This window comes from Zalophus californianus, chromosome 6 (assembly GCF_009762305.2).
Source record: "Zalophus californianus isolate mZalCal1 chromosome 6, mZalCal1.pri.v2, whole genome shotgun sequence".
NCBI lineage: Eukaryota > Metazoa > Chordata > Mammalia > Carnivora > Otariidae > Zalophus > Zalophus californianus.
In genome coordinates this window covers 27,265,399-27,289,313 of record NC_045600.1, presented here as the reverse complement: position 1 = coordinate 27,289,313, position 23,915 = coordinate 27,265,399, and the positions used below count along the sequence as shown (strand labels likewise).

Genomic DNA, 23,915 nt, shown 5'->3' with positions numbered 1-23,915 from the left:
TACCTGCCACTCACCCTACTTGTGCTTTCTCTGTCAAATAAATAAATAAAATCTTAAAAAAAAAGGGGGGGAGTTAATTTAAAAAATATTAAGTAATTCACAGTACAAGAAGTACAGAGATCTGGCAAAAATCATGAACGTGCTGCACTGACAACTCAACTTTGGGTAACACTGTTCTAGAATAAGGGCTTTGGGCTCAAATCGTTTTCCATCTCAAGTTTCCATGCTTTCTGGATTTTGTCTGTTCCTCTCGTTGTTGCTGTTTCCTCACAAAGATTATTTTTGAAAAATCTCTGACCTTATTTTAGTTGACTAAAGGGAAAGAGATTTATTTTTACCTGGGTTAGGACAAGAAAAACAGAAGGGCCCTAGAGGTTAGTGACTCAGGTACAACTGGCAAAGGGAAAGCGCAGGTGTGGAGTGAAGTGAAAAACCAGGCGCAGAAGTTTCCAGTACAATGGAGAGTGCATCTCCCTTCCCCCCAGGCTCCCAAATACAAGTCTGTGGATTCAATTTAAAAGGTCACCTTACAGTGGAAAATAAAGAGAAAAGGAAGAAGGCTGCAATTTGTAAGAAATGTTTATCTTTAAAAAAAAAAGTTATAAAAGTTAAATAGTCGATTAAAGTTAAAAAATCTATTGCTACAAAATTTAATGGATTTAAAAGATTTCTGGATTGCGTGACTTTAAGCCCAATATTCTCTCCACAACGACCCTACATTTCTCACAGATTCCACACTTCTAGGTTTTTCTTTAGAAAACATGATCTGAGGCTGTTCGTAAGCAATCAGCACCCTGAGTGCAGGGAGCTCTGGCTGAGGCGGCAGGAGGCACCCTGGCAGGACTGGGTGCCCTGCAGCGAGCCGCACACCAGCCAGGCCCCCCCTGCTGCCAGTGCCCCCTGCACAGGGCCTGGGAGGCGAGCCAGGGGTCTCCCGTGCCCCGCAGGCCCCCCTCCCCCGGTCTCTCCGGGAGAATGCCGATCTGCCCCGAGCTGGGCACTTCTTCCAGGGGCCAGCCACACCCTTGGCTTCACTCCACTTTGATTCTGATCAGTTCCCATCTTCCTTCTCCACAGAGTTTCAAAACCAAGGAGTGAAACTGCAAGAGACCAGCACGACGCAGATCAGGCCGCGCTGACCACAGCCAACGGGAGGCCATCCCTCACCTGCCCTCTCCGCCACCCCCACTCCCCATTTTGAAGGGCCCCTGGCCCTCGTCAGGCCCAGCCTCTGGGCTCTTCCTCCTTCCTCAGGCCATCTCTATGAGCTTGGGTACCCTCTCGAGGCTACGTCGGTGTCCCACGCTGATGAACGTCATGCCCAGCTGCTGGCCAATGCGGTAGAGCTCGCTCTCCACCTCCTCGGTCAGGGCACTGGTGGCTTCATCAAGCACTGAGGGCAGAATCCGGCAGGAAGAGATCGGCTCCTGCCCCTGGCCCACCTCTGCCTCTCTTCCAAACCACGCTCACCTCTGCCTGGGGCCCAGGGCAAGGCTGGCTGGAAGCTGCTCTGGCTTACAGGAGCCCTGCCACAGGAAGAGCGTGGGCCAAAAAAGCAGAGGGCGAGGATCCACCTGGGAAGCCTTCTACCAGCGGCAGGATGAAATCCCCCAGCTTCCTAGAGTAAGCACCAGCACTTCCTAGAACTGCTCAAACCAGCGCTCCTTAGTTCCCCCAAGGACGCCAGTCCCTGAAGAAGTTCACACCTACCATCCCTCCGCCAGGCACAGCTGGGGGTGTTGCCCACTTATTGACGGCAGAGGCTGAGAAGCATAAAATCGCAAGCTTTTTAGGCTGGCTCCAGCTGCTGCCATGGCAGAATGCTCGAGAATGGGTGGTGTAACACATCCCGAGCTGCTCTGGGGATGCCAACCTTGCTGTCGCACAGGCAGAGCTCTGGCATCCTCCCCTGCAGGGACAGAGATGCCCGGCCACGCACAGGGGTGCTCTCCTCCGTGTCTGAACGCCCCCGCGGTTACACATGGAACACACACACACACACCCCCGTGAGCACAGAGTACCGGGCATGCGTACTGCTGGGGCAGACCTCACCTGCATACTTTGGCTGTAGGTAGAAGAGCCGGGCAAAGGAGAGCCTCTGCATCTCTCCTGGGGACAGAACATCGTACCTGAGGAATGGGAATGAAAGGACCGCTAGAGGAAGGAGGATATGGCTTGGCTTTTGCATAGAATGGGGTCTAAGCAAGAAGAGGTTCTTGGGGCAGAGAGGCTAGCCCCCGGGACAGACGGACATCACCCTCCCCTTTCAACCACAGTCCAGCCCATCATGAGATGGGCTGCCCACATGAGGTGAGGCCAAAACGCTGCTCCTGAGGGCATGAACATGCCCCTGATGGGCCAGCAAACACCTGAAACCCACTGTGTGGCGGGGAGCACCCCAACTCCCTTCTTACCAGTTCCAGTCGACCTGCTGGTCCAGACCCTCTGTCCTGGTCACCAAACTGGACTGTAACACACCCAGAGGGAATGCTGTCTGTGAGAGGGCCCATCCCTGCTTCCTGTCATCTCTCCACACACACCTCTGAGGCAGTTACAGCCCTGTAGCGCACGCACCGTGGCAGGGGCTGCGGGAACCATCTGTGCCCTGCAGGGAGGACTATCCTATCAACTACACTATTTACGTCTGCTAAGCAGACTTAGTTTTAGTATCATTTTAAAAGTCGATGCAGAGAATGCACCCTCTGGTTGCCTGTACCTGGCCAACTGCTCCCCTCACCACTTTCTATTCCCACTCCCGCGGTCCAGGCTCACACTTCTGGTCCTGGGCCTTGGGCACTATGCCGGCTCTGCTGGACCAGCCCTTGTGGTCAGTGCTACCAGGTGGGCCTGGGCCTCAGGGTCCCTGCCCATACTCACCAGGCCTGCCAACTCCAAGAACCTCATGATCCTCTCATCATCAGTAGAACCTGCAAAACAGACAAGCCTTCTTCAAGAAGTCAGCTCCTTCTGGGCAGCCAGAAGAGAGGGGGTACACTGTGGAAGGGGCCAGGGCTGGGGGGGGCGCCAGAATCTGGGCTAAGGCTCTGCAGTGACGGGGTTATACCACTTAATACACAGAAGAAGGGCCAGGCAAAGGAAGTAGTCCCTTCCCTTCCTCCAATGGGGGTCTCTCCTCAAGGCAGGGGAAGACAGAACAAGATGAGGTCAGGGTACAGACCCCAAAATAGTAAACACTTGAAGGAGAAGAAAACTACCTCAAACCAGCAGCCTTGCCGGAGCCTCTGCCAAGAGGCACTGGCGAGGCCCCAGTCAGGCAGAGCAGGGACAATTTAGATGGGAAGACATGCCCCAAGGAGGCCCAGCTCACCTGAGTCCGGGTAGATTTCCTTCAGGGGATAGATCACCTGATAAAACAAAACCACACAGGTCTAAGATGAGGGCCCGTGAGAGGCAGTGCTGCATACAGCCTATCCTCCCTCAGAAACAGCCCCAGCAACTGCCAGAGGCCAGGCTCCTCTCCACCTGAGCACGGTAAGGGACACTCCGGCCAAGGGTCCAGTGGGAGAGTCTGGGCCAGCAGATAGTGCGACAGGGTCACTGCAACCTTCAGATTTGTGTCTGAGGGGAAAGAGTCTGTGAGCCTCCTAAGGGCACAGCGTCCAGAATCCAACCTCGGTGGCCAAAAAATGTATGTGATATTTGGTTTCGGCCCCCACAGGTTAACCTGCCCCCAGGAGTTGCTCTAACGACGTGGCCCAATCCACGGAAGTGAATAAAATGTTCTTAGAACGAGGGAGTTCCTGAGCAGGAGCCATTTACTACCCCACCTTCCGCCCCATAACTTTCTAGAGCTGAGACCTGTCATACTGCCAGAAGTCTCCGTTAGGGTAGAGGGAGGTGCGGGCCCCAGGCTGACCTGCTCCCGAAGGGTCCCATCAGTGAAGAATGGCTTTTGTGGCAGGAAGAGCACCCCATGGGGTCCAAAGTCCGTCAGCATCTGCACTGAGCCTGCAGAGCCCACAGAAACCTCCATTTTGAGATCTCCCAGACAAAGTAACTGCCTCTCATTTCCTCTCCCCAACAAAAAGGCCTGGATTTTTACACACACACACACGCATGCACGCACACGCATCCCACCAGGCCAAGGCTGGCTCAGAGGCAGGGAGGGCTGGCTCTCACCCCGTGTGCTTGCCCAGAGGCCACCGAGAACCCGGAGCAATGACGTCTTGCCCGTGCCCGTGTTGCCTGTGATGAGCAGGCTCTGCCCCTCAGAGATCTTCAGGCTCAGATCCCTGATTAAGGGTTTATTAGAGGAGGGGGCACAGATGGAGACCCGCTCGAGGAGAAAAGCTGTGTCTGTTGGCTCTGTGACCGGCCGCTTTGGGGCCCTGCGACCAAGGGGAGAGAAGTAGTGTCAGTATGCTGGGAGACAGGGTCTTCTCCTCGGGGGCCTCACCTCTGGACAGGGGGGGTTGTTATGGGATAAACTGTGTTCTCAAAATAACACAATTATTTTGTGAAGACAAGAAGACGGCCATCTGCAAGCCAAGGAGAGAAGCCTCGGGAGAAACCAACCTGGCCAACACCTTGATCTTGGACTTCCGGCCTCCAGAACCGTGAGAAAATAAATGTCTTAGATAAGCAACCCAGTCTGTGGTATTTTGTTACGGCAGCTCGGGCACACGAACACAGAGGTAGGGCTGAGGGCACCTACTTTGTGCCAGGCTGTGCAAAGGCCCGCCGTGACTGATCTAAGCTTTAACACCCACTGAGCACAAACGTCATCTCCACTTGGCAGAGGGGGAAACCAAGTCAGGTGGCTCAGTAACTCACTCAGGGTCACGGAGCTGAAGTTGTCTAACCTTAACCCTGGTGGGTGTGCACAGTGCGTGTGACCAGGGCGTGTGACAGGACGGATGTGGTGGTCGGAAAGGGACCTGGAGTTTCTGGTTCTGCACAAGATGCCTCTTTCCCCCAGAGAGCAGCACCTCTGGTCTCCTACGGTCGCCGTGCCATCTCCCCAGCCCCAGGCCCACAGCTGCACGAAGCCTGAATTCTGAACGGGGGCAACAGTTAAGGCTTTAGTGCCTCAGAAGGGAGTTGTGTGTAGGCCCTGGAACGCAGGCTGTTTCCACTTTTGAAAGCTTACTCTGTGGCCACTGTCCAAGCACTTTCCACGGACTGTGACAGCTAATCCTCACAACCATTCTAAGAGGAAGGTTCCATTACTGTTCCCCTCACAGTGATGAAGAAACGGAGACACAGAACAGTTGAGTAATTAGCCCAAGAAAGTGAGGACATGAAACAAATCCTCAGTGCACAGAAAGGCCAGAAACATCACAACGCATGCAAGGAGACATGAGTAAAGGGAAGCCTGGGTGGCTCAGTCCATTGAGTGTCTGCCTTCAGCTCAGGTCATGGTCTCAGGGTCCTGGGATCGAGCCCCGCATCCTCCCTCTGCTTCTCCCTCTGCCTCTGCCACGCCCCTCCACTTGTGTTCTCTCTCTCTCTCTCTCAAATAAATAATTAAAAAAAAAAAACAAAAACAGGATACACAAGTAAAGCCATGTGTGAGGGTGAGCGAGGCCTGGGGAAGAGAGAACAGGCAGGCCCTGAGGAAGGCGGCAGGCGGCAGGGCTCAGTAGGAGGCAGACTGCTCAGAAATCCTGATTTGTCGTCTCGGGCCCAGGCAGGAGTGTGCACCATGCTTCCCGCAGATGGGGGAAGGTGCAGGTGACCACAACAGATGTCAGAACAGCACCCCTGCCTGGGAACACCTGTGATGTGCCCGGCACCAGGCAGAGAGGCCTGGTATCTGCTCTGCACAACTCTGCTGCCCGCCTGGGAAAGGGCAGGGCTCCGGGGCGAACCCCAGCTGGGCACGCCCACCACGGCACTGCCCTGCCAGCCCGGCACCCACCTGTCCATGTCCCACTCGCTCTCGTCCGGGACCTCACCACCCTGCGACTTCAGGGACATGTCCAGCAGGGTCTCCTGAAGTTCCCCGATTCTGGGCAAGAAGTGAAAACCTGAGCTGGGCCTGGGGGCCCAGGTGAACGCATCCCTCCTTCTCTCTCACACCCACTGCCATGTGGCTTTTCTGTTCCTTTTTTCATTCAGCTACTTCTCCCAGTGGCACCCGCTTTGCTCAGGAGCTGGAGAGGGGCCGGACGCAGCCTCACCTGTGTGTGTAACCAGCCACATCTGAGAAGGTGCTGGAGAGGTCGATGAGCCCGGTGAAGCAGCTGATGAGGTAAATGCACACGAAGGCATTCTGCACAGGACAGCGAGCAGTGAGTACCGGCCTTGACTCCGAGGCGCTGGGCCGAAGGGCAGAGGGGGACGGCATGAGGGGTCACCAGGAGGGAGCCTCACCTTGCTGACCAGAGTGCTGAGCTCTGTGGGGCTCAGGTCTCCATAGACACCACGGAAAATAGGGATGGCCAACACAACGTAACTCAGGATGCTGCCCAGATAGTCGAATGTGTTGACACCGACTGCAGAAGGCAGAAACACCGAGGGTAAGAGACCCAGGAACCACTGATGTGCTCTGAGGGAAGAGGAAGCCACGTAGGACCAAGCTATTCCCTGGAGCCTCGTTCTCCCGAGGACACTCCTGGCAAAGACAGTCGCTCCCCGTGGTTAATTCCTTCATCCCGGCAAACTGACTAGGGCAGAGAGAAAGCGGGGAGGTCAGGGAGGGAAGGAGACTATCCCGCCCCTGGGGCTCCTGCCTCCCCGGGCTCCCTCCACCTACTGTACAGCCAGAGCTCCTTGGAAATCAGCTCCCTCTGGGTCTGAAGGAGTCTCTGCAGCCTGCGGTCTGTCCTCATGTGTTCCACATGCCCAGCTCTGACGAGAAAGGCTGGGATGTTGATGGGGCCTGGAAAGCCTCAGCCAGGCCAGGGGAACCTCTAGCCTTCATCACACTCTCCTTTGGGGACCAAGCCTATATCCAAATGGTCTTCATCTCAGACCCTTTCTGCCACTAGCATCCATTCACTGCTTCATTTACTCCGCACAGTATTGTCTGGGGAAAGAACATGAACTCTAGACTGGGCAGATCTGGCTCAAATCCTGGCTCTGGCCAATTACTAGCTGGGTGACTAATGCTACTGAAGCCTCGGAGTTTCAGTGTCTTCTTCTGTGAAATGGGGCTAATCATACCTACAAAATAAGTTAGAGAATTTCTAAATAGAAAGTGCCAGGCAGAAGAGGGACCCTTAAAAAATAACAGCTGTCATTATTAAGCGACTATACACGGAGCAGTTGCTCGGTGGCAGGCTCTGTGCTAGTTAGCCAAATGAGGTACACAAGGGGATAAAACAGTCCCTGTCCTTGAGCTGTCAGTTTAGGGGGGGGCAGGCAGACGCACTGCATTCCTCCCCTGGCACATGGAAAGTGTTAGAGGGACAGAGAAGCCAGGGAAGAACCCATCTAGAGCTCCAAGAACCAACCTGCTTTCCCCAGAGCCCAGAACTTCATGAGAGGCTGCAGAATCCAAAAGCACTTAGCACAGGCCCAGCCCTACCGCCTCCCAACCAAACCCCACCTCATAGATTCCTAGTATTCTTGGCGCCCCCAAGTGGTGGCAGCTGCAAAATGCAGCAAAGACAAATAAGTGCAAAGGTCCTCGAGTTATTTAGATCCAGGTGATCCAAGAGCAGCTTCCACTCCTTTAACACACACCTCTGGGGCCTGAGTTATCTCTCTGGCACCAAACAATGACTCCAGAGGTCCCACAGAAGGCAGGGCCCAGGAACCCCTCCTGACCCTGAGGGAAGGAAGGAGATTTCACAATGCTGCTATCAGGAGATCAGACACTTTGTTCTACTTGGACAATGTTTGTGGGGAGCAGGTCTCCTGATCTCCTGAGGCCTCCTTTCCCTCCCATCCTACAGAGACAAAGGATCAGTCTTGGAGACTTTAATCAGCCATCAGGCACTGGCAGAAAGCCATTTTGTAGATGGAAAAACAGAGGCAGAGGCAATGCCTTATAGTCATCACCAAGACAAGAAGCATTCACTCGTTTCATTCTTGGAACAAATTTAGGCCCCCTGCTGGGTCACTAGAAGGAACAACCAGCTTCAGAAGCAAATCCCTGGACCTAAGGATGAGGCAGACAAGGGCAGTGAGAGACATGAGGCAAGGGTCATAGCCAAGTGTAAGGATGCTCAGCCCCAGGGTTCAGTGATGGTGGGAGGGCCGTACAATTCGTCTTTCCTTTTCTGCCATCTCCACTATCAGCTCTGATGAGGCAGAAGGAAACGATGCCCACCTGACTCACCTGAAAAAAGCAGCAGGCTCAGCATTCACCCGGATCTGCATGTGCTTGAACCTGGGCAGACCAAAGGCAAATGTGTGCTGACAACGGGCAATACTGGCCCTTCTCCTTTCTCTAGCCTGGACCAAGAAGATCTCCAGACGAAGAGGAACCTGGCTCCACCTCAAAAAGGCCCAGCCCTTCCCTGAGCTGTCGCAGGGCCTGGGTGGGGTGGCAGGAGCCCTGCAGACAGGACAACCCCTCACCTCCCCAGAGGACAGGTGCATTCCTGCCCACACCACCTCCTCCCAGGGCCCAACCTGAAGTAGGAGGCCAAGAAGCACAGTGCAGGGGCTGGATCTATTGGCTGAGCCAAAACAGGAAGGTTGGAACAGAAGCACATGAGAAGACCAAGGGATGATGACGGCCAACCAGACACCACTCTTGCTGCTTCTCACCTAGAATCTCAATAAGGCTCCTCACAATCCCCTCTGCGGGCAACAGTACCATCCCCATTTTAGAGATGGGAAAACTGAAGTTTAGGGAGGTTCAAGACTTCACCCAAGAGCACATGGCTAGTAACTAGCACAGGCTGGGACTTGAGTGAGGCTGTCTTACTTGAGATCCCATTCCTTAACCATTATGCTCGGCCCAGAAACCTCAAGCAAGGGAGACATACCTGAAATCCCCCTCCAGCTTCTCCTGCTGCACCAGCTTTGCCACGATGGGCCCCATCAACATTTTGTTCACAAGGGTTCCCAGGATGAAATACCCGAAGATGCTCACAGGCCCGAGCCAGCCCGTGCTGGAAGGCAGAGAAAGGGAGGGTGGGGGGTGTCACATGTCCCCGCAGGCCTCAGCCCTGCTTCTTGCTCTTTGAAGCAGCCCTCGTCCAATCTCAGCCAGCAGTCCTGTGGGACCTCTGCTCCTTTGTGGGGGCAGCAGGTACCTGGTCCAGGTTGTCAGATACCAGGACCCCTGTGACACTGAAAAGCCATGTGTCCAAAGGAAGGGCGGGGGCCCGAGCACAGGACAGGGGAAGCCTTCCTGGGCTGCAGGCGGGAGGAAGACCGGCCTCTTCTGGACCCTGACCTGGGGGAGCTCATGTGAGGGAGGGACCTCGGGGGGAAACACCTGGGGGTGGGATGGGGGAGGAGAGGCTTCACCTTTGGAAGCACTGGTAGGTGTAGTAGATGAGGGTGAAAGGGGAGATGATCAGCTTGCTGGCCATGCTGCTGAGCTGTCGGCAGAACCGTTCCACATCCTGGCTGATGCGCTGGTCCCTGGAGCCAACAACAAAGCAACTGGACCAGGGGGCGGGACGCGAAGGGTGGAAAGGGCTGAGAGGTTACCTCTTACCCTGACCTTGCCTTTCAGCACTGTTAGCCACGATCCCGGGGGAAGATGGACCCCGACAAGCGCTGGTTTTCCTAGAGGCACTAAGACCTTTAGGACCTTTAAACAGGGTTCTGAAGAGTTACTTCTTAGGGTGCCTCAGTTTACCCCTCAGGAAAAGTAGCAAATCAAAGGGCCAGTACCCAGGGGTCCTGAGCCAGTTCTGAGTAGCACCAGAGAACGACCCGAGGGTAGAAGAGCTGAGTTTCTGGACGAGCCAGAAAGCTATCCCTTCTCTCTGCCTCCTCCCAATCTCTTCTGGGAACCTGAGCCTGCCCCCATTTTAGCTATCTGGCTGCTGAAGCTTCATATGGGTTGAGTCATGGAGAAGCCTAGAAGAGAAAGATAAGAGGCAACAGGAATCCCAAGAATCTTTGCCACAAAGCTCAGCCTGAGCTGACGAAAGGTCACCACAGGCAGAAAAGTGCCTGGGGGTGGTGAGTGGAGAGGGAGTGTGAGGAGAGACCCCATATGTCCCACTGCACCACCAGGGCCGCTCTGACTCCCATTTCCAATGAGAGACATGACTTTGGACAAGTCACTTGCATTCTCTGGGCCTCAGTTTCCTCACCTGTGAAATAACCAGCGCTAACTCACACTGGGACACTGGCTATGTGCCAGGCACCACACATGTGCATTGCATGAATATCCTTTGAGAGATTCTTGAGATAGGAACTATCATCCCCATTTTCTAGAAAGGGAACCTGAGGCTCAGTGAACGAAGGCCTGTCAACTGGGAGGTGACAGAATGAAGATCTGAATCTTACACTGAGTCCCGGGCAGCAATAATTTTTTACTGCTGAAAATCCAAGAGCTGGTTTGCGAGCAAGGACACTTTCCTCAGAGGGTGCCTGGTTGGGAAGCACAGGGTATAAAATGGACAAAAGGGGGCCGCTCCTAACTTATATGCCCTATTCTCAGCCCCGCGGCTGCTCGGGGGTTTCTCCATGGAGTCCCCCTTCCCCTATGACACTTATCAACACTTGCAGAGAACTGTGGATGATCTCAAAGGACCCACGCAGGGACTCTCCAGGGCCGGGCCAGACTGACAGAACCCTGCAGAGGGTGGGAGGACGGGGGGGGGGCGCCTACGGGTTATCGACGTCATCCCGCAGCACGTTAAGGGTGTAGTACACGCGGCCTTGGAAGTAGAAGCGGTGAAGGTGCTCGGTGAGGTCCTTTCTCCAGCTCACATACAGCAGGTTGCAGGTGAACTGGTCAAAGCTCTTCAGCTGTGCAGTGGGGAAGCGAGAGGAAGTGAGGAAGAGGGAGAGATGGCTTCTGCACATCTCAGCGAGGAGCTCGGGGCTGGCAGAGTGCATCTGCTGACCAGCCCCAGCCCACTCCGCTTAGTCTCTGTCCACTCAGCACTTCTGGGTTAAAGTGTCAAGTCAGGCGATTCTTCCCTCTCTCCCTCCCTCCCCGCCATGCTCATTCCATCGCCAAGCACAGGTCTCTGGCCCCTTATGTTGTACTGTCTTATCCTGAGAGCAGGTGAGCTTCCGGATATTGGGGATGATATCTTCTATGCCATTTATGTTCTCACTTTTCTGTTCACCAAAACTTGGAACAGAGTTCTGTATACACAGGTGTTTACCACCAGAAGACCCATCCAAAGTGCCCAAGTGTGATGAGAAGCGGATTCCCCAAGAGAACAGGCCACACAGGCAGGCAGAGCATTAGGCTGGAGTCCTAGCAGAGGCCTGACTCACTGTTCACCACGGATGGAGCAGCTACATGCTACGTCCAAGGCAGTGACAATGAGCTCAGTCTAGCAAAGAAACAATTACAAGGGTGTGAGGAGTGTTACAGCAGAGGTTAACTAAAAGTATTAGCTAAGCAGAGAAGAGGGCAGAGTTTGGTTGAGGAAACATGAAGGAGAAGGTTAAGGAGGACTTGAAGGAGGTGACAACAGCAGAACTTGAAAAGTGAGCAGGCATTAACCAAGTGAACAAGGGTGGGGAAGGAAGCCATTCTGCAGGAAAGCAGCAGGTGCAAAGGTGGAGAGGTGTGACACAGTGCCAGGCTGAACCAGGGCCTCAGCCCCACAGAGAAGCAATACCCCCCTGGCTGCTGATCCCAGTTTTCAAATGCTTGGGAGTTCCCTGAAGCAAGAGTAATGGGAATGGAAGGGACAAGATCATTTTTGCTAAACACTGACTTAAACCAGAACCTCGTGGCCAAGTCCTGGGAGCCGAAAACATCCCAGGGATTGGGCCCAACAACAAGATCAATGCCCTCCTGACCTCCAGTTCCCAGAAAGGGAGGGAACACACACACACAGCTTGATTTCTGCTTCCTGGTGGCTAAGTCCCAGTGGACACCGTGCTTACCCTAGGCTAGAGAGGAAGAGAAACACAGGGAGAAGACCTTACCATGGAGTTGAGAACGATGAGCACCACAGCCAGGAATGTCAGGGTCTTAAACCCATCCAAGTCTTTGTTTCCCAGGACCCCATAGTACTGGCTGGGGATCAAGCCAACCTGGTAGATCACCAGTTGTTCTGAGGTGGGGAGAGGGGTCCGAAGTCAGTGGTGAAGGGGGAGAAAACAAGGAGTCTTCCCCTTGAGTCCTTGCCTTATCGACTCCCCAGAGAGAAGGGACCCCAAACCAAGGCTGCCCTCCCCCTGTAGCCTGGGCTCACTCACTCACTCAGTAGGGCGACACACAACAGGGTCAGGAACATCAAGGCATTCTGTGATGACCAGGAGGGAAACAAAACCTTCTGTATTTGCAGGAACCGCTGGAGAAATTGCAGATCTAACCTGGGCCTGAAGAAGAGATGCAGGAGAAGTCGAGAGAACCCGAAGAGGGCAGTTAAGCCTTACAGAGCAGTTACCAAGTTGATCTACACTGTTCTGGGGAGGGGTCCAGGCCATGCAGGAAGAATGGTTTACTGATGCTGAAGGCAGTAGACTGGGAACAGACCAGGGAGAGAAAGGGATTTCTTTAAGCTGGTAAATGCTATAAAAGGTTATTTACCAAAAATTTACAGCAAAAAAAATAAACAAATAAATAAAACATAGTTAATGAAGAAACTTCAGCCACATCCTCTTTATGGTCACAAACATGACAAGAAAGCCCATCAAAGATTTTAACGTCCTGGGGCACCTGGGTGGCTCAGTTGTTAAGCGTCTGCCTTCGGCTCAGGTCATGATCCAGGGGTCCTGCGATGGGGTCCTGCGATCGAGCCCCGCATCGGGCTCCCTGCTCCACGGGAAGCCTGCTTCTCCCTCTGCCCCTCCCCCTGCTTGTGTTCCCTCTCTCTCGCTGTGTCTCTGTCAAATAAATAAAATCTTTAAAAAAAAAAAAAGGATTTTAACGTCCTGGCTAAATCAATAAAGCAAGAAAAATAAATGAGGTAAAAGAATTAAAAGGGAAGAGATTGTCTTTATTTGTAGATAATGTGATCATTTACACAGCAACGAGCAAATCAATAGACAAATGCTGGAAATAAAAGGAGTTCAGCTAGATATAGGGTTAACATACAAATATCAAGTGTTTCTATACCAACAATAACAAACTGGAAAATATAAAGAAAATATGAGGTCACTTACAAAAGAAAAGCATTAAAACAACTGTAAAACATGGGCGCCTGGGTGGCTCAGATGGTTGAGCGTCTGCCTTTGGCTCCGGTTGTGATCCGGGGGTCCTGGGATTGAGTCCCGCATCGGGCTCCCTGCTCGGCAGGGAACCTGCTTCTCCCTCTGCCTCTCTCTCTGTCTCTTATGAATAAATAAATAAAATCTTTAAAAAAAAACAAAAAACTGTAAAGCATCCGGGAATTAACTTTTAAAAAGAATGTATAAGACATTTTTTTTTAAGTAGGCCCCCAAGCCCAGCATAGAGCCCAATGTGGTGCTTGAGCTCACAGCCCTGAGATCGAGACCTGAGCTGAGATCAGGAGTCGGAGGCTTAACTGACTGAGCCACCCAGGTGTCCCACATTTTTTTTAAGATTTTATTTTTAGGGGCGCCTAAATATGCACCCCTGAATTTAATCTATGGCACTACGACCCTAGACTGAACCACCGAGGCACCCCAAAAGATTTTATTTTTAAGTAATCTCTCTACCCATCATGGGGTTCGAACTCACAACCCCAAGATCAAGAGTTGCAAGCTCAACCGACTGAGCGAGCCAGTCGCCCCAGGATAAGACATTTTAAAAAGAAAAACGAAAGCTCTGTTATAGGATGTGAAAAAAAATAGAGCTGGCATGACTTAACATTATAAAGATCTCATTTCTAACAAAAGTAGTCTATAAATTCAATATAATACCAATCACAAGCAGAACTTCTCTGAGGAACTTTATATGGAAATATAAAGGCCCATGAACAGCTGAGGGCAACCGTGAAAAACAGGAAAGGAGGAATTGGAGACCCAAACCATCAGTTATTGAGACAAATCAGGGGCGCCTTGGTGGCTCAGTTGGTTGGGCATCTGACTCTTGATTTCGGCTCAGGTCTTGATCTCAGAGTTGTGACACTGAGTCCTGTGTCAGACTCCATGCTGAGCGTGGAGCCTGCTTAAGATTCTCTCTCTTCCTCTCCCTCTGCCCCAGCCTCTCGCGTGTTCACACCCTTCTCTCTCTCTCAAAAAAAAAAAAAAAAAAAAGACAAATCATAGTGCAGGGCTGTGGTTTTAATACAGAAAAACCGTGGTTTTATTTTTTTTTTAAGATTTTATTTATTTATTTGAGAGAGAGACACAGCGAGAGAGGGAACACAAGCAGGGGGAGCAGGAGTGGGAGAAGCAGGCTTCCCGCCGAGCAGGGAGCCCGATGTGGGGCTCGATCCCAGGACCCTGGGACCATGACCTGAGCTGAAGGTAGATGCTTAACGACTGAGCCACCCAGGTGCCCCAAAATTGTGGTTTTAATATAGAAACAAAAAGACCAATGGGACAGAGACCAAAAAGAAAAAATAGACCTATGTTTACATGCGCACATGATAGAGGTTATATCACAAGAAAGGTCATAGTAATACTAATAGTTGTCAGCACTTATTAAGCACATACTATGTGCCCAGTACTGTTCTACACGTGTTTTTCATGTATTAATTCATTTGATTGTCACAACCTTAAGAGATGGAGACTATACCCTATTTATGGATAAGGAACTGAAGCAAAAGAGGTTAAGTAACTTGCCCTGTCACCCACCTGGTAAGTGGAAGCCTCAGGGTTTGGACAAGGGCAGCCTAGGTCCAAGAATCTGAGCTCTTAATGATGCTCCACAGGCTCTCCAATTTTTTTTTTTTAAGATTTTATTTATTTATTTGACAGAGAGAGACACAGCGAGAGACGAAGCACAAGCAGGGGGAGTGGGGGAGGGAGAAGCAGGCTCCCCGCTGAGGAGGGAGCCTGATGTGGGGCTCGGTCCCAGGACCCTGGGATCATGACCTGAGCTGAAGGCAGACAGACGCTTAACAACTGAGCCACCCAGGCGCCCCTCCGATTTTTAATTATTAATTCATTAGTTGTTAATTGAAAATGGTGAAGGAAAATTAAGGTCATTACCTCAAATCACTTAGAAAGATAAAATTTTAAAACTCCAAATAGATTAAAAATCTAATGTGAAATTCTATTTAACAGAAGGAAAGGAACAATATCTTAATGAAGATACAGTGGGAAGATATTCCTCAAATAAGACCCCAAACCCACAAATTTTGATAAAGGGGAAAACTAATGGACTTAATTTATTTTTGCTCAATACAGTGCCATAGATTAAAAGACTTCTGGAAGGTATGTGAAGAGTGTAAAACCAACAAGACATTAAAATCTAGAGCATACAAGGAATTCCTGCAAGTCAGGAAGATAGGAAATCCATGGAAAGTGGGAAAAGGATACAACGGGGCTATTCAGAAAAGAGGAAACCCAAATGCTTAATACAGGAAAACACAATGGGATGCCACCTTACAACCCATCAGATTGATAAACATCAGAAAACCAAACAATACCAAACATTCCAGGGATGTGGGGAAGCCAGAACCTTTATGCAATGCTGTTGGGAAGTATAAACTCATGTGCCCATTCCAGAAAACAATTCTGCAGAATTAGTTATGATCTAGCATCCTACCCTGGGGTGGGTAATCCAGAAAAATATTACCCATGTCCACAAGGAGACAAGTGCCAGTATATTTGAGGTGGTTAAAAACTGGAAGCATTCTAAGTGTCCATCACCTGGGGAATATATAGGTAAAATGCGGTCCAAAGTACATAGGGTAGTATTATGCAGCCTTCAGAAATGGAAACTAGACTACTACTGAATGTATGATCTCAAAAACACAACGTTGAGTAAAAAGGTTTTTTTTTTTTAAATCACAGCATATTATCATTTATAGGAATTCAAAAACCACTATCTTTCAAGGTAAGAGACATGCAGAGTTATGTAAGCTGGGCTGTACAGTCTTTTAATACACCAGATGGGGGTCTGAGAAGGGGAGTGAAATAGGATTGAGAATAAGGAACATAATAAAGTAAAACACAAGAGGGACCTTGCACTGGACCACAGCGTGCCAAGAACTGAGGACGATTAACTCAATTCTGTGCACTTGGAACTTCTTGCGTCGGGGGCGGGGAGCCAATTCCGAGGGAGAGGATCCCACAGCCAGAGTACTGGAGGCCGCCTCGGATCGCGGGAGGGTGGGCGCCCCTTCCGAGCTCCTCTTTCGCCGGGGCCCGGCCACACAGCCCCGGGGAGGGCACCCAGAGGCCCGGCTCTCTTCCCCACCGCCCTGCTCACCTGGCGCCAGCCCCGGCCGCAGCCCCCGGGACCGCCATGAGCCGAGTTCCGCCCTCCTTGCCCCGCTGCCGCGGGAGCCGGCTGCGGGAAGAGCCCAAAGAGCACTCGGTCGGCCTAAGAGGGCGGGCCCACGGTGACCACAGAGAGGGGCGGATAGAGAGGAAGGCGCCGGGCGACGAGGCCGCCCCCGGAAGCGACCCACCCCTCGAAAAGAACCAAAGAGTGCTGAGTGTTACATTTGTCGACCGGGCGCCTACAGCGCCCCCTGCTGGATCCGGGAGGTTTCCTATTTGACAAGAACAGCCGAAAAATGTGACCATTTTATGACAAATATTTTAGACTCGGAATATAGATGTTTCATACATTCTCCCACAGAAGCCAGAGTGATCTTTTAATAACATAAATCATGGGCACCTGGGTGGCTCAGTCGGTTAAACGACTGCCTTCGGCTCAGGTCATGATCCTGGAGTCGCTGAATCGAGGCCCATAACCGGCCCCCCGCTCTGCGGGGAGTCGGCTTCTCCCTCTGACCCTCCCCCCTCTCATGCTCTCTCTCTCTCTCTCTCGTTCTCTCTAATAAATAAAATAAAATCTTTCAAAAAAACAAAACAAAGCATAAATCATGCTTCTGGATTGTTTCCATAGCAAAGTGATGGCGCCTTTCCCTTAAATCTTCATTGAGAGGCTACTGTTTCCATCTCAGGATCTTTGCAAGTGCAGTTGTGCTGGCTGGGAGCTTTCCCATGGATGGCTTGCTCTCAAAATTCGTTCAAATGTCGCCTGGTCACCCTACCTAGAATATGCCAGCCTGCCCACATCATTCCCTATTGTATTACCCTGCCTTCCTGCTCTCCCTCCCTCCCTCCTTCCTTCCTTCATCTCTACACCCAGCATGGGGCTCGAACTCAGGACCCCAAGATCAAGAGTTGCATGCTCCGGCATCTGGGTGGCTCAGTGGGTTAAGCGTCTGCCCCTGCCCACCGCCCCCCAACCATGATCCCAGGGGCCTGGGATGGAGTACTGCGCTGTGCTCCCTGCTCGGTGGAGAGTCGGCTTCTCCCTCTCCCTCTACCCCCTGCTTAGGCCACCGCCAGCGTCCTCTCTCTCTCTCTCTCTCTCTCTCTCTCAGATAAGTAAATAAAATCTTTAAAAAGAAAAAAAAAAAGCGGCGCCTGGGTGGCTCAGTTGGTGAAGCGTTGGCCTTCGGCTCAGGTCATGACCCCGGGGTCCTGGGATGGAGCCCCGCATCTGGCTCCGTACTCGGCCAGAAGCCTGCTTCTCCCTCTCCCTCTGCCCCCCCCCCGCCACTTGTGATCTCTCTCTCTCTCTCTCTCTCTCTCTGTCAAATAAATAAAATCTTTAAAAACAAAAAAGAAAGAAAAATAGAGTTGCATGTGCTACTGCCTGAGCCAGCCAGATGCCCCACTTGTATTTTCTCTATGATAATTATCACTGTCTGAAGCCATCTTGTTTCCTTGTTTATTGTTTGTCTTCCCCTCTGAAATTAAACTTTCTTTGAGCAGGGACTCTGCCTTGCTCATAGCTGTATTCCCAGTACCTAAAACACTGCCAGTATAAGTGCTTAGTAAATATTTGTTAAATGTTGGAGAATGCAATACTTCATCTCATTACCGTGCCCAAAGGGAGGTGGGAAATAATTCAGAAAACAAGCAGTTTGCGAGAAAGACAAATACCATATGATTTCACTCATATGTGTAATTTAAGAAACAAAACAAAAGAGCAAAGGAAAAAAAAGAGGCAAACCAAGAAACAGGCTCTTAACTGTTGAGAACAAACTGATGCTTACCAGAGGAGAGGTGGGTGGGAGTTTGGATTAAACAGGTGATGGGGATTAAGGCGTGCACTTGTCCTGATGAGCAGTAGGTGATGTATGGAATTGTTGAATCATTATATTGTACACCTGGAAATGGTATAACACTAAATTAATTAATTAATTAATTAAAAAAATAAATCAAGCAGCATGATCTCACAGGGTTTGAATCTGGACGTACCTCCTCATCTTCCTTCAAACCTTTTTTTTTTTTAAGATTTTATTTGTTTATTTGAGAGAGAAAGCAAGAGAGAGCACAAGCAGGGGGTGGGGAGAAGGAGAAGCAGACTCCCCACTGAGCAGGGAGCCCAGATGCTGGGCTCAATCCCAGGACCTGGGGATCATGATCTGAGCCAAAGGCAGAGGCTTAACTGACTGAGCCACCCAGGTGCCCCTCTTCCTTCAATCCTCATTAAGTGCCAACTATATGCCAAACACCCAAGAAGACACATGTATCACCTGTCCCCATGAAGTTGCCAGTCTAGTTGGGAAGGTCAACCTGTTTACAATTATAGTTGTCTTCATGAAGTGCTGTGACAAAGGTACCTACAGCAAGTTTTCACAACCATGACAGCATTGATTTTGGGGCCCGATAATTTTTTGTTGGGGGAGTAGGGAGGCTATCCTGTGTACTGTAGGATACTGAATGGTATTCCCAGCTTCTACGCACTAGCTTCTAGCAGCACTCTCCCTGATCCATTTGTGCAATCACTAATGTCTCTGGACATTGCCAAATATCTCTTGGTAGGTGGGTGTGGGGAGGAACAAAATCCCAGCATTGCCCACCCCCAGCATTTTGAGAACCACTGCCCCAGAGCCTCAGGGAGTGCCATCCAACTGGGGATGGGGGCGGGGAGTCCAAACTTTATGGAGGAGATAACTGAGCATTTCTCAGAGATGGCAAGAGCTTAACTTCCTCCCAAGTATGATTTCCCGAGTATGGCTTTGTCACTTTGAAAATCAAACAAATAAAACATGTCAGGATGCAATCTCTGAAAAACTAATAAGGCAACCAAAGTATTAAGGCAAGCAACTTCACCTGGCTAGAACAATTCAGGTTTCCAGCTCTTGTCACCTTTTACTCTCAAGCATCCTGCTTTGGAGTATGGTGGTATATCTGTCCCAGGTCCCCTCAACACTATATATTACTTTAAACTTTTAAAAGGTATTGTTCTGGGGCACCTGGGCAGCGCAGTCATTAAGCGTCTGCTTTCGGCTCAGGTCATGATCCCAGGGTCCTGGGATCGAGCCCCGCATCGGGCTCCCTGCTCCGCGGGAAGCCTGCTTCTCCCTCTCCCACTCCCCCTGCTTGTGTTCCCTCTCTTGCTGTGTCTCTCTCTGTCAAATAAATAAATAAAATCTTTAAAAATAAATAAATAAGGGTATTGTTCCAATACCAACTGGATTTAAGTATGATCTCAACTATGAAAATATAGATGTAAATATCTGCATAGGAAAAACTATAATGCAATATAACAAAATGCTATGTATATCATATCATTCATTAATATATTAGTTTACATTTCTAAATTATCTACTAGCTAACCTCCAACTCTTTAATCCCGGAGTGGGGATAGTGGAAACCTGACAGAATACCTAAAAATTTTTTAAAATAGTTCCTTAATATCAAATATACTGTGTTCAAATTTCTAATCGTCTCATAGCTGTGATTTTTTTTTTTTTTTTTTACAGTTAAAAAAATTCAGGATCCAGGGGCGCCTGGGTGGCGCAGTCAGTTGAGTCTCCGACTCTTGGTTTCCACTCAGGTCAGAATCTCAGGGTGGTGGAACTGAGCTCTTCGTGGGGCTCTGTGCTCAGCTTGGATGAGTCTGCTTGAGATTCTTTTCCTCTGCCTCGCCCTGCCCTTCTCCCCTCCACCCTGCCCTGGAGCACACTCGCTCTATCTCGCTCAAATAAATAAATAAGTAAAATCTTAAAAAAAAAAATCAGGATCCAAATGAAGTCCACACATGGCAGTTGATCGATGCATCTTTGGAGACTCTTTTAATCTATAGGTCCTCCTACACCTTAGGCCAGCCTCCTAACTGGTTTCCCTACTTCTTGTTCCTGCTTTAATCCAGTTCCTACGTAGCAGAAGGGAATCTGCAAAAATGTAAACGAGATCAACACCTCACTTAAACCCTTCAGTGCTTCAAAAAGCTCTAGGGCCTTGGCCCCACCTGTCACTCCAACTTCTTTAGGGGCCAGGAAATAGCCTTGTTCCCCTCAACTCTTCTGTTAATTTCTACTCTTCCTTCTGTCTCCAGCTAACGTCTCTTCCCCAGGTCCTCTCCTGACCATCCTCTCTAAAGAAAGCCTCCATTACTCCTTCCCACAGCACTCGGTTTTCTCACCTGATAGCATTTATTGCACATTGTTGTTACATTTTTCACTCTGTGTGTTTACTTCATTAACGCCTCTCTCCACAGATTGTCTGACCCGTGAAGGCATGGTCTATGTGTGTTCGCCATGACTGTCTCCATTCTCTGAACACACTCAGGAAGGGCACAATAAATATTTGTTGAAAAAAGACGAGCTAGACAATTTCATAAAACACACAGGTCAGTGTCTCTGCGCACGCTGTTTTCATCTAGGATGAATTTCCCCTTTCTGGGCTACTTCCTCATTCTCATACATAGACAAGGGGTGAATACACTGGTGAAGTAAAATAATGGGAAGTAATTTGGCAATACTACCAAATTTTAGATGATGCAGTGGTTTCACTTCCCAGACTTCTCTTATAAATATATTTAGCCAAGAACATGAAGGGTTAATTACGAGGGTGTTTCTGCAGCATGGTAAGTAATAGCCAAATCCCAGAAGCAACCAGAATGCATATCAAAGGAGGAGTGGTTAGATAAAGTGTGACACAATCACGTTGTAGAATACACTTTGCAGCCCTTAACGGGAGAGGGGTGTCATCACAAGATGGTTAAGAGCATGGACTTCAGAGCCAGGTCACATGGGTTCAAATTCCTGCTCCACCACCTAATATCTGTGTGACCTTGGGCAAGTTGCCTCAGTTTCTTTATCTGTGAAATGGAATAATGATTGAGGGTTGTTGTGGAAAATAGTAAGTTAATACACGTGAAATATCTAAACAGTACATGGTAATAAGAGTTATACTATATATAATGTACAGTAACATGGAAAAAATGCCCATGCTATTATTGTTCAGTTTGTTTTTATTTTATTTATTTTTTTATTTTGTATTTTTTAAAGATTTTATTTATTTATTTGACAGAGAGAGACACAGCGAGAGAGGGAACACAAGCAGGGGGAGTGGGAGAGGGAGAAGAAGGCTTCCCGCAGAGCAGGGAGCCCGCTGCGGGGCTCGATCCCAGGACCCTGGGATCATGACCCGAGCTGAAGGCAGACGCTTAACGACTGAGCCACCCAGGCGCCCTGTTTAGTTTGTTTTTAATTAACTAGGTTTTTTTAAAAGTTTATTTTTGTTAGTAATCTCTACACCCAATGTGGAGCTCAAACTCACAACCTCAAGACAAGAGTCGCATGCTTTTCTGACTGAACCAGCCAGGCACCCAAGTTAACTAGTGCCTGGCACATAGAAGGTGTTCAGTTTAAATTTTTCAATTAAAACACTAGTTAATTGGGGCACCTGGCTGGCTCAGTCAGAAGAGCATGCGACTCTTGATCTTGGGGTTGTGAGGTCGAGCCCCACATTGGGTGTAGAGATTACTAGAAGAAAAAAAAAGAAAGAAAGAAAAAAAATTTTTTTAACACATGGTAAAAAAATTCACACAGGATGATAGAGTATGTAATGAAAAATAAGTCTGTCTCACATCCCAACTACTGTTCGTGGTTTCTTAGGAATTTTTCCAGAAATGTTTTATGTATATACAGATTGATATGTGTGATTATTATTCTCTTTCTCTCTCTCTCTCTCTCTCTCTCTCTCTCTCTCTCACACACACACACACACACACACACACACACTTTTCCTTTTAAACACTCTGTCTTGCAGCTTGCTTTTTACACTTTATTTTAAAAAAAACATTTATTTATTGAGAGAGAGAGAGCACGCAGGCAGGAGTAGGAGCGGGGAGAGGGAGAAGCTCAAGCAGACTCACCCCGAGGATGGAGCCCGACATGGGGCTCCATCTCATGACCCTGAGATCATGACCTAAGCCGAAATCAAGTGTCTCACGCTTAACTGACTGAGCCGCCCAGGCACCCTAGCTTTTTACGCTTTATAGTATAGCTTGGAGATTGTTCCATACCATATATACCTATCTCATTTTTTTCCCAGTATAAAATACACCACCTAAAGAGGAACTATTTATCCAGTTCCCTCCTGATAGACATTTTAGTGGGCTATATTCTCTTGCTAATACGTAGAATGCAGCAATGAATATCCTTGGATATAGCCAAAATATGGTTAGGTTTGGGGCGCCTGGATGGCTCAGTCGGTTAAGCGTCTGCCTTCGGCTCAGGTCATGATTCCGGGGTCCTGGGATCGAGTCCCGCATCCGGCTCCTTGCTGGGCGGGCAGCCTGCGTCTCCCTCTCCCCCCCACTTGTGCCCTCTCTCCATATCTCTTTCTCTCTCTCTCAAATAAATAAATAAAATCTACAAGAAAAACAAAATATGGTTAAGTTTAAAAGAAGGCATAGTCCCTATTTTGTTTTTACAATGCATGTTTGTGTGTCCATAAGTACGCACCCATCGAAAATAATTGGCATCTGTAGGAATTAGGAATGCAAGGACTAGAAAGAACACAAGAGCCTGTATGTTTAAAGTGGGTTTTTTTTTTAAGATTTTATTTATTTATTCATGAGAGACAGAGAGAGGGAGGGGGAGAGAGAGAGAGAGAGAGAGAGGCAGAGGGAGAAGCAGGCTCCCAAGGAGCAGGGAGCCCGATGCGGGACTCGATCCCAGGACCCTGGGACCACGACCTGAGCCGAAGGCAGACGCTCAACCATCTGAGCCACCCAGGCGCCCCTAAAGTGGGTTTTTTTTTTTTAAATGTTACCCACACAATAAAACCTTCCCAAAGTTGTCTCCCAATATAGAAACAATCACAATCACCTTCTGGCTCTCTCAACTCTTGGTTCACACCTCAGTTATAGACAGAATATTCCTGCCTCTCACCCCTGCATGCCTGCCTAGCGCTCCTCATATCCTGCATCACCCAGCCCAGTGCCTGGTGCATAGAAGGTGTTCAGTGAACACTTTTGGAATGAATGAAGTTAATATTCTAACCCCCAGTTTCCCTGTACATAAAATTAGGATGGTAAAGTGGACCTGCAGTTCATAGCCACCACAAGAAATCACTGAGCATGTGAATGTTCTTGAAAAAGATGAAACAGGGGCACCTGGGTGGCTCAGTCAGTTAAGTGTCTGCCTTTGGCCCACGTAGTGAGCCCAGAGTCCATGGGTCTCCCTGCTCCATAGGGAGTCGCTTCTCCCTCTCCCTCTGTCTGCCGCTCCCCCTGCTGGTGTGTGCGCTCGCACGCTCTCGCGCGCTCTCTCTCGCGCTCTCTCTCTCTCTCTCTCTCTCTCTCTCTCTCATCAAATAAATAAATAAATAAATAAATAAAATCTTAAAAAAAAAAGATGAAACAGTGTGTAAAAATACTCAAGAGTAGGGGCGCCTGGGTGGCTCAGTTGTTGAGCGTCTGCCTTTGGCTCAAGGTCATGATCCCGGGGTCCTGGGATCGAGCCCCCGCATCATTCCCTGCTCCGCGGGAAGCCTGCTTCTCCCTC

At 49.7% G+C, this 23,915-nt stretch overlaps 1 protein-coding gene across 4 annotated transcripts; it reads right to left on the bottom strand.

Moving 5' to 3' along the window:
- ABCD4 (ATP binding cassette subfamily D member 4) lies at nt 1-16,476 on the bottom strand. Of its 4 annotated transcripts, XM_027572076.2 has the most exons (21): nt 16,358-16,476; nt 12,272-12,390; nt 11,995-12,122; nt 10,712-10,851; nt 9,391-9,507; nt 8,904-9,029; nt 8,249-8,299; nt 6,719-6,813; nt 6,337-6,458; nt 6,144-6,235; nt 5,882-5,971; nt 4,141-4,349; nt 3,878-3,969; nt 3,329-3,365; nt 2,878-2,927; nt 2,415-2,467; nt 2,053-2,129; nt 1,711-1,763; nt 1,471-1,618; nt 1,278-1,393; nt 1-1,100 (listed from the first exon to the last, which is right to left on the bottom strand). In XM_027572076.2, the coding sequence occupies exons 1-21, from the start codon at nt 16,393-16,395 to the stop codon at nt 1,032-1,034; spliced, it is 2,022 nt and encodes a 673-aa protein (XP_027427877.1). In that variant the 5' UTR covers nt 16,396-16,476; the 3' UTR covers nt 1-1,031. The 4 variants fall into 4 exon arrangements, with proteins under 4 accessions (XP_027427877.1, XP_027427880.1, XP_027427879.1 ...); XM_027572079.2 differs by lacking the exon at nt 16,358-16,476 and having other exon boundaries at nt 12,268-12,393; XM_027572078.2 differs by lacking the exons at nt 1,471-1,618; nt 1,711-1,763 and having other exon boundaries at nt 16,358-16,395.
- Between the last annotated feature and the right edge of the window lie 7,439 nt (nt 16,477-23,915).